At 36.3% G+C, this 13,491-nt stretch overlaps 1 protein-coding gene across 1 annotated transcript in view; it reads left to right on the top strand.

Annotated features, from left to right (window-relative positions):
• Positions 1 to 441: 441 nt before the first annotated feature.
• Positions 442 to 13,491, top strand: part of TRDN (triadin) — a 117,737-nt gene continuing 104,687 nt past the window's right edge. Inside the window, exon 1 of the mRNA XM_039568592.1 lies at positions 442 to 899. Coding sequence (XP_039424526.1) covers positions 878 to 899 — 22 coding nt within the window. The 5' untranslated portion in view covers positions 442 to 877. The remainder of the gene's footprint in view (positions 900 to 13,491) is intronic.

Raw genomic sequence — 13,491 nt, forward strand, 5'->3', positions numbered from 1 at the left:
CATGAATCAGACCTAGAAAAACAAATCTGATCTACTTAATTTTTTTTTGCATATTACCTTCAGATATCTAGATAATATAGAGTATTATTATTTAAATTTTTATCAGTGTTCTGTAATACTTAAATGAACTTCACAGGTATGAGTGATAATTGCTGCAAATCAGAAGAGGACCAAAAAATGTCCAAACCAATTTCATGGGTTTAAATTAGTATCTTAATTGGTTCTGAACTGCGACTAAGAGTCTAAGTGGAGAAAATCACCTAAATTTACCCTCCCCCTTAGTCAGCGGTGAGCTTCATAGGACCCTCCCCAAGCCATATAAGGCCAGGAAGAATGTGCTAAGCACTGAGTGTGCTAAGAATAAAGTTGTACTGGGATGGATAAGGTTACTTTGAACTCTATATTTCATGTTTCCTGACATACCCCCCAAAGAACTGCAATTATGCTAGCAAGGCTGTGGGAGCGTTGAACAGTTCTTACCCAGTTTGTTGATTTTTGTTGCCTTTCCATGCATTCCTGTCCTGTTTAGAGCTGTGTCTTTTTACTTTTTATTTGTAGTGTGCATGGTTCTGAGGATACTAGGAAACATTCTGAAGGCTCACTCTGAGGCATGGCTATTTTTGTTAGAAGCTGATACTTTAGACTGAGCTTTCAGTGTTGCCTCTGGAAGGCCTTGGGTTGCTCTGGGAGGCCAGGATTCTGCAGAGGAAACAGACATTTCAGGGGGTGCAAAAGAAGAAGGAACACAATTACACAAAGCAGAGGACCTCCCTCCTTCTCATTCTGCAGCTCCTGCAAGTGTCAGCAACCCAGAAGTACTATCTAAGCTGCCACAGTAAATCTTGACCTCTTAAACAGAGTATCTCTTACCATCATCATGGCCGAGATAACAGCAGAAGGTACAGTAACTCTTTTCAAATATAATTAACCAAAAATGATATGTGCTTTAACAGTATGATTGAACTGGCATGTCAAAATGATTTGTTATTCTTAGCAAATGTTTTCACTCCAGGGTCATTTAATTTTGTTTTCTGGAATCCTTTTTAATTTTCTTTCCTGGTTTTTCTTTTTTTTTTTTTTTTTTCCACTCCTGTCGCCTGAGTTTTTACCAGTTACTGAAGCAAGTTCTCTGTACACCTCTAAAAATAACCTTCGTTTCAGTTGCAGAACACCATTTTTTAGGCAGCTCCATTAGAGTGATACAAGAGGAGAATGTCGGAAATTCAGGGTGTTCTACTCTCAAGCCTTTGCTTAGAAAAAGCTTTTGTAGCTCCTTATAATCAGAGATTTGCCAGAGTCAGAATAGCTTAATTTGTTGGCCCTGATTTTTCCATAGGGTGCACAGAGTATTTGTGAACTGTACATGAAGAGCAAAAGGTAAAAAAACCCTCTGCAATCCTTATTCAGGTAGATTTCTAAAGGAGTGAGTGAAAATTGTGCTGAAATAAATATGCCAGATCTTGGCCTGCAAGAATGAAAGGCAATTGTATTAACCAATAAATGCATATTCTAAATATGAATGTTTCAGGTACTTTAATATTTCCTGACCATTCATATTTAAATAATATTTTATATGCATAACAATATTTTATCAGCTGAAGTCAGAGGGGGGGTATATTTAAAATTCAACTCTCTTTAATACTGAATATTTTAGTTGAAATTCACTCCAACTTTTTCTTTCCAGTGTTTACCAGAATTTAATAACCACAAAATTTTAATAATTACAAAAATACAAAAAAAATGCTTTTAAACAGTCTACTGAGTGTTATATTTATTCTGCTTCTCAGGATTATGTGGTGTTTTAGTGCATGAAAGACGTAGTTTTAATCTTCCATTTTTTATTGTCCATACTTTTAAGAGGATCTGCATTAAGTGTTATTAGAAAGTGATCCCCTTCCTTTTTAAGGGTTGATGTTAGGACTAAGTCAAGCAGTACGATCCTTGCTTGATGTCTGGTTAGCCACAGCAGGGAGGCAATGTGATTTTTTAATCAGCAGTTGAACAGATCTATAATTTACTTCTGGCTGCAAATACTGCCAAAACAGGTGGCTAAGGCCTGACAGCCCTAACCCAAGCACTAACACTGGTTTATTCAGATGTTCTTAACTAGGTTTGTTGGAAACATTGGTTATTTTCTAGCTGTTATCAGGGAAATCTTTGAAACAACCAAATTAGTGAGATTTTAAATCAAAAATTAATAGAAAAATAGCAATTTTCAATCAGTCTGGAAATGACTTTTCAGTCATTTAGTTTATTAAAGAAAGAAAATAAAAGACCCTAGAATGACAGAAAACAATGAGTCTGAAAATGTTTCCATTGTGCTTTTATAGTGTTTTTATGGGAGTTCCTTAGCTGTAACAGTGTGTGTCTTCTGTGGGGTTTTTTGTGCGAAGCATAGACTTAGATGACAAGGGGCATCAGGTCCCCAGTAAGCTGACCTTACACATGACAGGGAAATAAACTATATAATTAGTTTCATTTAGTTATGTTTGGCTTAGTTTTATTTTATTTTCATGTACTTGGAATGCACTTATGTTGATTGACTGATTTTTAAATTCTGTATCCACAAGATGGAAATTTTATTTCTGGCAAAAAAGCAAGAATTCAGCCTGGAGCTAATGTTTCAGTGCAGTTTATTTTCCTCTGGGGCTAGTACTTCCGCTCACAATCTGAAAATTTAGATATGAACTTCAGCAGCATATAGTTTGGATAAACAAAAAACTATTCGAACATGTGTTACTTCAAACAATTTTTTTAAATTTTTTTTTTCCATATAACTCCCCCCAGCCCATGATTTGCTGGGCTCTTCAGGACTTTGTTAGAACTAAACCACTTACTCCTTGCAATAGGTATTCATAACCCTTTTTTTCCCGCTGTTAGTCGCACAGCCACACTCTCAGGCTCCTTGCCTTTTGGGGTACCATGCTGACACATCCGAGAGCCGGGCACAGCAGCAATGCAGGCTTCAGCACTGCCATGGCCAGTGTGGGTGCTCATTTAGAGAGATGGCACAGCCCTGGCAGGGTGTGCTGGTGCACATCTCAGGGTATCTCTTTCTGACAGCCTGTGTCAGGACAATGATCTATTCAGATGAGCAGGGGAAATGGGGGGCTCTTTCACGTCACCATCATGATAATGACAATTAGACTAAGTTACTTTAAAATGTAGCAAATAAACAATGACCCTGCCCTGTCTACTTACACCAAAACCCACAAGTGCTACTTATTCTTTTACACAGCTACAAATTGTTAGTTGTAGAAATACTGGTAAAATGTACAGTGTGAAAGATAAAATGAGATCTCTGAAGACAGCAATTTATAAATGTCCTTAGAAAGCTGGCAGGACCTATGTCTCTAGCTGTCAAGTATTTAGGAGAAGATTCCAGAGGATTATCTTCAGCATTCTCAGATTGCATGTCATTGCGATCACAGAAATGTACTATTAAAAAGTGGAAGTCCTTAAAACTCTATAAAAAAAAAGTACAGAGACGCAGTACAGAGACTAAGTACTCTGTCTTTGCAATACTCTGAGGATCTAATATTAATATTAGTATTAGTAGTATTATTACAGTGATTACTAATTACTGTTCTTGTTATTATTACATTCAAGCAGTTACTGAATATTCTTGTAGTGGCCAGGATCTTTACTCTGCTCTACTTAAGGCATTGTCTAGAAAGCCGTGTATCTCTAACTATGATACTTCCCTGTGTTTATGAACACAGGGATTGGACTGGACTCAATGGCAGATGTATTTGGAGCTGCCACCACTGAAATACATACAGAAAAAGTCTGACACCTCTGAGAAATGGCTTCTACCAATGTACACCTTAATCTGTATGTGCATAATAGCTCCAGCCCTATAGCTGGTCCTTTCTAGTCCATTCTCCTGCAGGGCACAGTGCAAGGTTGATGGCCATCCCCTGACACTTTGTCCTCCCATCCAGGGAAGAATGAACAGAGACTCATCTCTGCTTGCTGCAGTGCTCTGGAGACTGCACTGATTTAATCCAGGGAGGCGAGGAGAGGAGAAAGACAAGGTTTCTGTGCCAGCTGTTTGTCTGCCACAACTTATTTCCCCAGTGGAGCAAGAGAGAAGCAAGAGTCAAATAGAAATGTGACAATGAGTCACAGTTTGGTCCTTATTTTGCTGCTGAGAGCTGTGCAACTACATATTTCCTCTGTCTGGGAGCAGGCTGCAAGGAGACAGGCTAGCCCCAAGGCTACACACAGCTTGTCAGTGACAAAATCAAAATTAGCTTCTGCATTTCAGCCCTTTTCTCAGACTATTGGATAACTATGAAAAGTTTTAAGGTGTAAACCATTTCAAAAGGCAAGAAAATGTGTCCTGTATGCTTGAAGATTAACAGACAAGAAACTACTAATATATGAGAAATAACATACCAGAGCCAGAGGGTTAAATCCCAATTATTTCACAAGTGTGGTGGTCAGAAGCTAACAGTATTATCCAATTGGTGAAAAGTTTAATGAAGGCACACTAGAGGCAAGAGGAAAATAACTGCTTCTTATGGTAATTCATGAGTTGCTGCTAGAGGTGCCAGTTGTGCTGACTCCAAAAGGGGCCTAGATGAATAAATTAGATTAGATGATTCATTTTCATGGCTAAAGGCATAGGAGGTGTTTCCTACCCTTCAGCCAGACTGCTGTTTATGCTTGGAATTAGAAGGTTTCCACAGAATCCATTTGCATCTAGCAAATTTTCAAAATGAAAAGATGTCTCCTTTTTCTGGCTTCAGTGTTGACGAAGAAGAAGATAGTACACCTATTACAGCAGGATAAGGAGAATGCAACAATTTAGCATTATATTTTTAAGGACAGAACAACCAGGTAAAATAAGCAGCTTAATTACACAAAGACAAGAAAGTCAGAAAACCCAGGTCTGCCTGCAAAAAAGTCTTTGTGGGGAACAGAAGCTCCAAATTCTTACCAAAATTCCTTAGAAATTGTATTCCCCTGTTACTGTGGGTCTGGAGAACTGTGCTGGTTAGTTTGCTTTTAGCCTTGGTGCTTTCTCATAGCCTGTTGAGGCAAGCATGAGGCCAAATTGATTAGCTTGGCTTTCAGGTTTAAGAATTTGTGGACAATGCTACTCAAAGCTGATACAGTATTTACGCACACTCAGTTGGTACGGGAAACTCTTACATATCATTCATTACCTTAAGTAGCCCCTTAGAAAGTCAGGGTCCTAGGTCTGGACAGTAGAAAGACTTAAAGCCTATAAACCAGAGGGCTAAGCTAATGTGTCCTGTTGTTAGTCCATGACAGGTTAAAGTGTGTGTATAAAGTTATCTCCTGTTTACTTGTGGGCAAACAGCTGGCCTGTAGGTCTGAACATTTATTCACTTTTTTTTTAAAGAACCTTCAGGTCTTAAGTATTTAGAACATATTTTAAGGTTACTTATATAAAAAGAAATGTGTTTAAAATCTTCTAGTGTTTTCAAGTCATTGGGGAGATCAGTTACCACTAATTTGAAAGTGAAATCTGTACTACTACTTACATTCTCAGAAGTCCCAAGCTTCTGAGGGACCTAAACCTTGAAAAAAAATCTACCCTAGAAATATTTTGAGTAGTTTTACCCATTGCCTACAATATAAATACTGAGTAAGAGGCAGATTCACTCTGCTCTTACTTCTTGGTTCTGGAAAGCAGAAACAGTTTTACTTTAAAAAGTTTCATTATACAGGTCTAGTTTCAGTTCAGGACATACTGAGGAGAGAGAAACAAACCAGAGTTACCCTATTTGAAGAGGGTCATCCATTTACGGAAATGAAAAACTTTTTCGTTTCTTTCTGATGCTGATATTCACTGGTTTCTTCTCTGTTTAAAAAGATTGAACTAGTGGAAACTACTCATTTTACCAACTTAAATCTTATTACAGTAGTAGAGAGTGAATTGCTTTAAATCAAAATGATTGAAAAGACTTTTAGGTCATTGATTTTAATCATTATTTAAATCAACAAGCAAGAAACCTGGATTTCAAAACATCAATTTTCAAGTTTTTTACATATGTCATCTATCATTCTTTTTCCAAAAGAGCCTAACATGGTAACAGAATGCAGCCCTTCTCACTGAATTTGTGCCTTTTAGAGAGAAAGATAACCTAAATATCTGTCTAAGAACATATTCTATATTTTAGGAGCCATTTATCCAGATTCTTAGTCTTTTCATGTTGGGGGAATATTTTGGTTTTAAATAATAGAGAATGGTAAATGGTGCATTTCTCTTTTGCTAGATAATGATGTCTTTTTTATTTGTGGTTTCTGTCAAGCTTCCTTAAGATGGAAATTGGAATTCAATTAAAATGGTACAAACACAGCATTTAAAAATTGTTTATATATGTACATTTACTTACTGGTTAAATAGAAAAAGTCAATTTTAAATATAAGTTGTTTTGATAAGTTAAATGGTTTATTAAACAAATATAATACTATTTCTAATTTAGGTCCTGGCGACTGCATCCTACAAGAATATATAATTGATAGAACTCATTTTCTTTCATATAATGTTTATTCAAAAGTTAGGGAAAGAAAGCATATTTTCTACTTTTTTTTTTTAAATCGTTATTACTCCTTGATATAAATTAAGATCATAATTGAGTTCAAATAGTAAAATAAATTGACATTAAGAACACATTCTTTGCATTTGCAGACTGATTATACTCTCAGAAAAAGACTACCTTAATTTGATTGCATCTGCTTAGACAGTGGTTTTCAACAATTCAGTGATTTCTTTAACCTTTTTCACAACTGTAATGTCTTGATCATAGATTTTTTTGTTTAAAGAAATGTGATTTCTATAAATAGTAATGTAAAATTGTAGTATTGTGAAAGTGTGGTCCTTAGCACAGGGTTTTCCTAAATTCTTTTTTAATTTTAAAGAGTGTTTTTTTAAATGACATTTACAGAAAACTTTAGTTTAAGATTCAAAAAGCATCAAAAATTATATTCCCAGCCTATACTCCATCACTGCAGCCTCATTTTAGTGGGTCTTAAAAAGGAGACATGTTGAGATTTAATAATGAAATGTCTTCAGAGAGGTGTAAAAGATGAACACAGTTTTTTATTGCTTTAAAACCAAACCAAAGGTATGGTCAAAGAGAACTTGCAGAGACAGGCAGGCTTCATATCCTTGCTGCTTTCCATTGACAGATCAGACTGGGAATACAGTACATGGAGTAGATAAGAAAGATAAGTAAGATGTAAAGTCGCTGCATCTAAAGACTTAAAGCTATGGACAACTAGCTGTGCTTCTTATCCTTATTATCCCACTGCCATGTTCTTTTGTCAGCTTTAAACATTTTTATCAGAAAATATGATTATTTAATATTTTAGCCTTATCCCTGTGCCTTTATATGGTATATCTAGCTTTAGTGCATTGGAACAGACCATTCAGACTTTAGATTCCTGAGTGAAAGTGTGTTTAAGCTGTATGTGGTCAAAAGGGACCAGCAAGATTTAGCTTCTGCTTTTTTTCCTAGTATGTGCCTACAGCACAGTTGATTTATATAAGTCTGTTTCGGGAATTGCGAAGCAAGTACATGGCTACCAAATCTTTGACCAACAGTAGAGATAGTGACACCAACAGGTAGCAGAAATACTATCAGATGACACTGATGACAGATCTTGTTCTGTCCCACGTTCTCTCCTTCGTAGCCTCTGATACTTTTTTATCCACCTCCTCTAAACACAAAAGCTAATGAGAAGAATATGATAAAGCACGACGTAAGCAGCTACATTATTCTTTAGACTCATTATATTTTGAGTAAAGGAGATGAGCTAACAAAACATGATCATGCAATGTAGAGGAGGCTGAATAGAAAAAAAAACTGTAGGAGGTACTGATTTTTTCTTTTTTCCTTTTTTTTTTCCCAAACGGTCCATATGCTAAAACTCACCTGTGTTATACTTTCACTCAAATCAGTTCAGTTGCTCAAAATCATAGTCAGTGCTGAGCTTTGTCCTTAGAAATCAGAACGAAAAAGCTGTGGCTTTAAGTCTTGAATAAGCCTCACTTGAGTCCCGGGGCAGATTTGACCTTCTTTTAGAATAAGTCCAAAAGCACAGTATGAGCCTGTATCTGGTCTAAAAGTTCTGCTTGGTGCCATGCAAAGGCATTTACCATAAGAAAGGAAAGTATTAAATGCCAGGCACAAAAAAACTTCCTCACTGGAGAAGTCTCCTCTTTCTCTCTTCAAAGATAGTTTTAAAAAATCCTTTACAAATATGTAATGAGTAAAGACCTGCTACTCCCTGTACGTGCTTATGTTCTCACAACTTCAAAAGTATCTCTGTACCTTTGCCTGGAGTCAATTTGTCAAAGGCACAATGAATCTAAGCCTTTGTAGCCTCTTTTGGTATGTAAATGAACTCAATTTTTTCCTATATTCCATTATGTAGATTTAAGTTGTGGTTCTCTATGCATGTCAGGAAGGCTAAATCTTGTTTCAGTCTTTGCTGAGAGGCTATTCACAATTGACATAATTACCATAAATATAGTTTTTGGTAACTGTTTTTAGAGGCATAATTTAATACATCTATTCAAATATTAAGGCCCTTATTTTGCATTGACCTTTTCCTCTGTAGCAGCTAGGACCTCAATTTTGACTTCAGACCTATTCATTCAACTCTTACTGAAGTCAGCTGTAGTACATGAACACAACTGGTGTAGGATACAACTTAACACCCCAAAGATGTGATAACCCATGTATATGATACAGTTTAGGTTATATACTTAATATATATTTATATATTTATATATTTATATATTTAATAATTTTATAATCCCAATATTTAAACTGTAATTGAAACATAAACTTAGTATAATTTCAATTGCTTTTTCTAAGAAAAATATTAGAACTCTCTTCTTCCTAGAATTTTTTTTGTATCTGCATTCATGATAGTAAAAATGTGATCATTTTGCAGGGAGGCATCTAAAGTTAGACTCACCCTTTTATATATTTACTGTTGATTTGGTTTGTTGGTTTTTGTTTGGTTGATTGGTTTTTTACCAGGAGTGTTAGTATAACACTATTATTCAAAAGATCTGTGGTAGAGGTTGAATGGAACAGCTACGTGATTAGATGGCTGACTGTACCCTATGAGTTGGAGCAGAACCACTGATATTCTACTCTAAATTTATCTTGCAACCTGTAAAGTTGATGAAGATGTTATTTTGCAGAAGAAAGTGAGTTCTGAGAGCAAAAGGTTTCCTGCTGATTCAAAAATGGAAGGGCAAAAAACCCTTCTCTTTTTTTCTCTCTTTTTTTTTTAAATCTGTAAATATGTTTCATAAAATTTTTGCTTTACTTTAGTAAGAGGAATGTCAACTTAGAACTAAATAGAAGCATCTTTTTTTCCCAGCAAGAGTAGCCTCATTATCAGATGCTCAAGCAGAATTAGTCTGTGTGAGATACATTTATCCTAAAATGCATCTCTTGTTCTAACATTGTAATTTTGTATTGATTACATAGAAACCACCTGAAATGGTCTGGAAAATGTAATGTTCTACTCTGCTGTTAGGAAACCAGATGAAATGACGAGTTTCCAGATCAGTAGCAGTGAAAACTCTCCCAACTTATTCTCTCTCTTCCTTCCCCTTCCAGAAATAAGTGCAGTCTGTCCCTCTGCCCAAAGACACAGCTCTATGCCTATTCCTTTCATTTATCACAAGGGAGATATCCATAGATTTTGTAGTACAACTTGACTGTATTTTCCTGAAAGTTCCTATTGAACCAGAAGTGTCCAGTAATTTGTTGTTGTTTTCTTTATACAGAGGTCATGTAGGAATGATGACAAGGAAACTTTGCTAGGTCACTGTTACTCTGGAAAGAAGGGAACTTCGGAAATTTTGTGGAAAACAACTACAAATATATGAGAATGAAATTTTGGGGAAGATTGGAAAGGTTAGCTAAAAGTATTGATGAGGTTTCAGCACACACTTAAAATTAAATGTGAATTAATATGTGTATATGCAGATATTAGTGCACTGGGAAGGGAAATGAGCAATTTTGCCAGAGTTAATGAATTAAGATAATTTTAACTATACAGAAAAAACGATGATGAGGGCTAGGTTTTTGTCTTAAAAACTAATTAGTGGAGAATTCCTTTTATGAATATATTTGCCATCATTTCATTCATCAGTCAGGACAGGTGAATACATTTCGCACTGTGAATGCCAAGGGCAGTTTCACAAAAGGGAAAGTCAGTCGTAAAACTAAGTTTTACAACAATGTTGCTATCCACTCTTCAGTGTGTCTTTCTAAGTATAGATCAGAAATAAAGCCACATCTGTGATGGCTGAGAACTGTAAAGTGGAACTGGATCTATTTTTTTTCCCTCTGGTAGTGCCTAGGTCAGGGCTACATGGGTACAATGACTTTGCTTCATGCAGCTGGAAACAGTCTCTACACTAGAACCCTAAAATAATTTAAACTTTTAAAGATTCTTTGATTTCCTTAATATTTTAGAGAACAAAGTATTTTTGGTAATAATTTTAAGCTTCAGTGTTCTAGTAAAGTGAATATTAAACTATACAACTGTCCAAAAGCACCCTCACTTGCCTGGAGAAAAGGGGGCTCTGGGGAGAACTTATTGCTCTCTGCCTGAAAGGAGGTTGCAATGAGATGGGGGTCAGCCTCTTCTCCCAGTGACAGGACAAGAGGACATAGCCTCCAGCTGCACCAGGGGAGGTACAGGTTGGATATCAGGAGAATTACTTCATGGAAATGGTTGTAATACATTGGAATGGACTGTCCAGGGAGGTGATGGAGTCTATCCCTGGAGGTGTTTAAGAAACAACTGGACACGGCACCCAGTGCTGTGGTCTAGCTGGCAAGGTGGCGATCGCTCAAAGTTTGAACTTGATCATCTCAGAGATCTTAACCCTAAATGATTCTGTGATTTTGTAATTAAATTCTGGAGAATATTTTTAGTGCTTACTTGTGCTGTTCCGATACATAAGCCATGTTTTACATTTCCGTCTGATGACTGGGTTTTTCACGTGAGTAACACAAAGAAGAAAAGTGATTACTGCACTCTTCATTCTCCCAGAAATGGCCACATCTGGTGGCCTTCGGGGCCTATGAGATTCCTCACTACTCCCTGCCAGAGCCATTTGCAGTGGGATGTCTCTCCTGCCAGTGCTAGATGGCTGCAGTGATCCCATGTCCCCAGGTGCAACAAAAAGGGCAGCTGAGCCTGTACTCCCAATAGGCACACACCCCTCCAACACACCTTCATGCCTCACTTTCCCCACCTTTTGTACTCCCATTAATCATCCTGTCTATTAAATTCTTAGTTCTGCTGCCTCAAATCAGTGCTATTTCAAGCAGAACAGGCAGCAACAGTACTTCTTAGTTCTTGTACTTACAGTGCTTTTGAGTTTATTCTCAAGTATCAGAACTCTTCATGTTCAGAAATAATTTTTCAACACAGCAGAAATTTGTCTGAGATACTGCAAACTTTATGTAAAATTTCAGCTAACCCTGTCCATTGTTCTCTCAATGGTACTGGGACACTCTGAGCTGTGAATGCAGCATATTTATTTGCAAATACCATGAAGTTGTAATCATTGATTCCTTGTATCTGCAGACTCTGCCACTTTCCTCTCTATTCTTTCATCAAGCTGTTTACATATTCTTGGCATTTCTCAAATGTGAATACAATTTTAACTTCCAGATGCTCCATCTTCCCCGAAAATGCCCAGGTAGGCAGGTATGAATTATATCTTCTTTTGAAAATAGATGTGCATCAGTTGCATTGGAGTAATTCCAGTGTCAGTCTTGTCCCACTGGAGGAAGCAGCTGTTCTTCAGGTGAAACTATTAAACTAAGAACAAAAAAGCATTTTATAATGCTATTATGTGTCTGTTTTCTAGCCCAGAAATCTAATTTTTAGCCAATTCCACATCTCCCCATTTTCCTATGTTTATGAAAATAAGCAGGAAGGGAGATCTTTCCTCTTGTCCTGCAATGTCTGCAAAAAAATTCTGCAGAAGCCTGAATTCCTGGTCTTGTGGGCATACAGGACATAAAAACTATTTATGAATAATATTACAGCCTTGTGTTAAAGATTAGAAAGAAATGGTGAAATAAAAGCTTGTAAGTCCTTAAAAAATTCTCTGGATTTTCTTCCCACCCTAACTACTCATTTTCTCAGTTACCTGGTGGACTGCTTGTAGTTTGCTATGTAACTGAAATCAATCTCCAATCTGCAAAAAAACCCAACCAACCAACCAACCAGAAAAAAAAAAAAAGTTTCTTTTTTTGCACAAGAGTAGGCATCAAAATAAAGAAAATTTATAAAGTGTGCTAAAAAAATGGAGTGTTTACAAAAGCCTGTGAAGTCCTGGTTGTACACAGTGTTCCTCTTTCTCCTCTGTTCTCATCTTTGAATGCAAGCAGTGCCAAAGCACCTTCTCTTTTAGAGTGTGCTTTACTTATGTAAGTATAAATCAAACATCAGCTACAACATTAATGCACTTTAAACCAGAATATGCTGTGTATTCTGCAGACAGAGAAATGAAGGTATTAAAATCTTCAGGCTAAATGGACTTCACAGAAGAATGTCACCCTGTCTTAAAGTTTAGGTTGTAGAAGCATACTGTAAACTTCAGAAACCTCTGTGTATTTTTTAAAGTCTATTTTAATATAACAGTTGTCTCACTAGTTTCATCATGAAAAAACCTTTTTTTTCAGTTGTGTCTAAGGAATATACAAGCGAGATCCACCTTCCCATAGACAGAACTGGTTCAAGTCAGTGGGAATGAAAATTCAGCTAATATTTTCAGCGTTCACAGAGTGCATTCTCTACACTCCTATTCTTGAAGACAAGATTCAAAGATTTTCCCTGTCTCAGTCCTATTTTTATTCCCCTTTTTGTGCTTACTGTAAACTCTTTTACATTTGTGGACTCATTGAATATTTCCAGTCAATGACTTTGAAATAGCCATTGTTGCTACTACTAACAACAAAATCCTTGTTGTCTTTTAGGTTTTTGTAGAGAATAATTTCACTTTGTCTAATTATACAATTCTAAGTCTTCAAAAAGTAGATGCACTTATTTAGGCCTTTAATGAATGCTGTCTGCATGAAATTTGCTAAATCTCTGAATTTGGTTTTGGAAAAGATTCAGCTGTTTTCAAGCACAGTCAAGACTATCTATGTTTGCTTTCAATCTTTGTACTTCTTTCATGCTTTTCATTATTTTATTGGAAGAATCAAGGTTTCCTGCCACATTAAATATAGAAATGTTACCTTTTATTCTCACAGTCATTGAAGAGTGTATTTTCAATCGTTTTGAAAAGAACTAGAACTGTAGTGGTGTCTCATCAGAAAAAGAAGAGTACATATTCTATGTGAAAAAGCACATTTTTCTAGTCCTTTATTAATGTTCAGTACTTTTCTGATTTACTTTGTTTAAAGAAACATAACTTTTGTTTTGGCTTTCCAACTTGCTTGAATGCCAGGGCATTTA

The sequence above is a fragment of the Corvus cornix genome, chromosome 3, assembly GCF_000738735.6.
Source record: "Corvus cornix cornix isolate S_Up_H32 chromosome 3, ASM73873v5, whole genome shotgun sequence".
NCBI classification, from domain to species: Eukaryota; Metazoa; Chordata; class Aves; order Passeriformes; family Corvidae; genus Corvus; species Corvus cornix.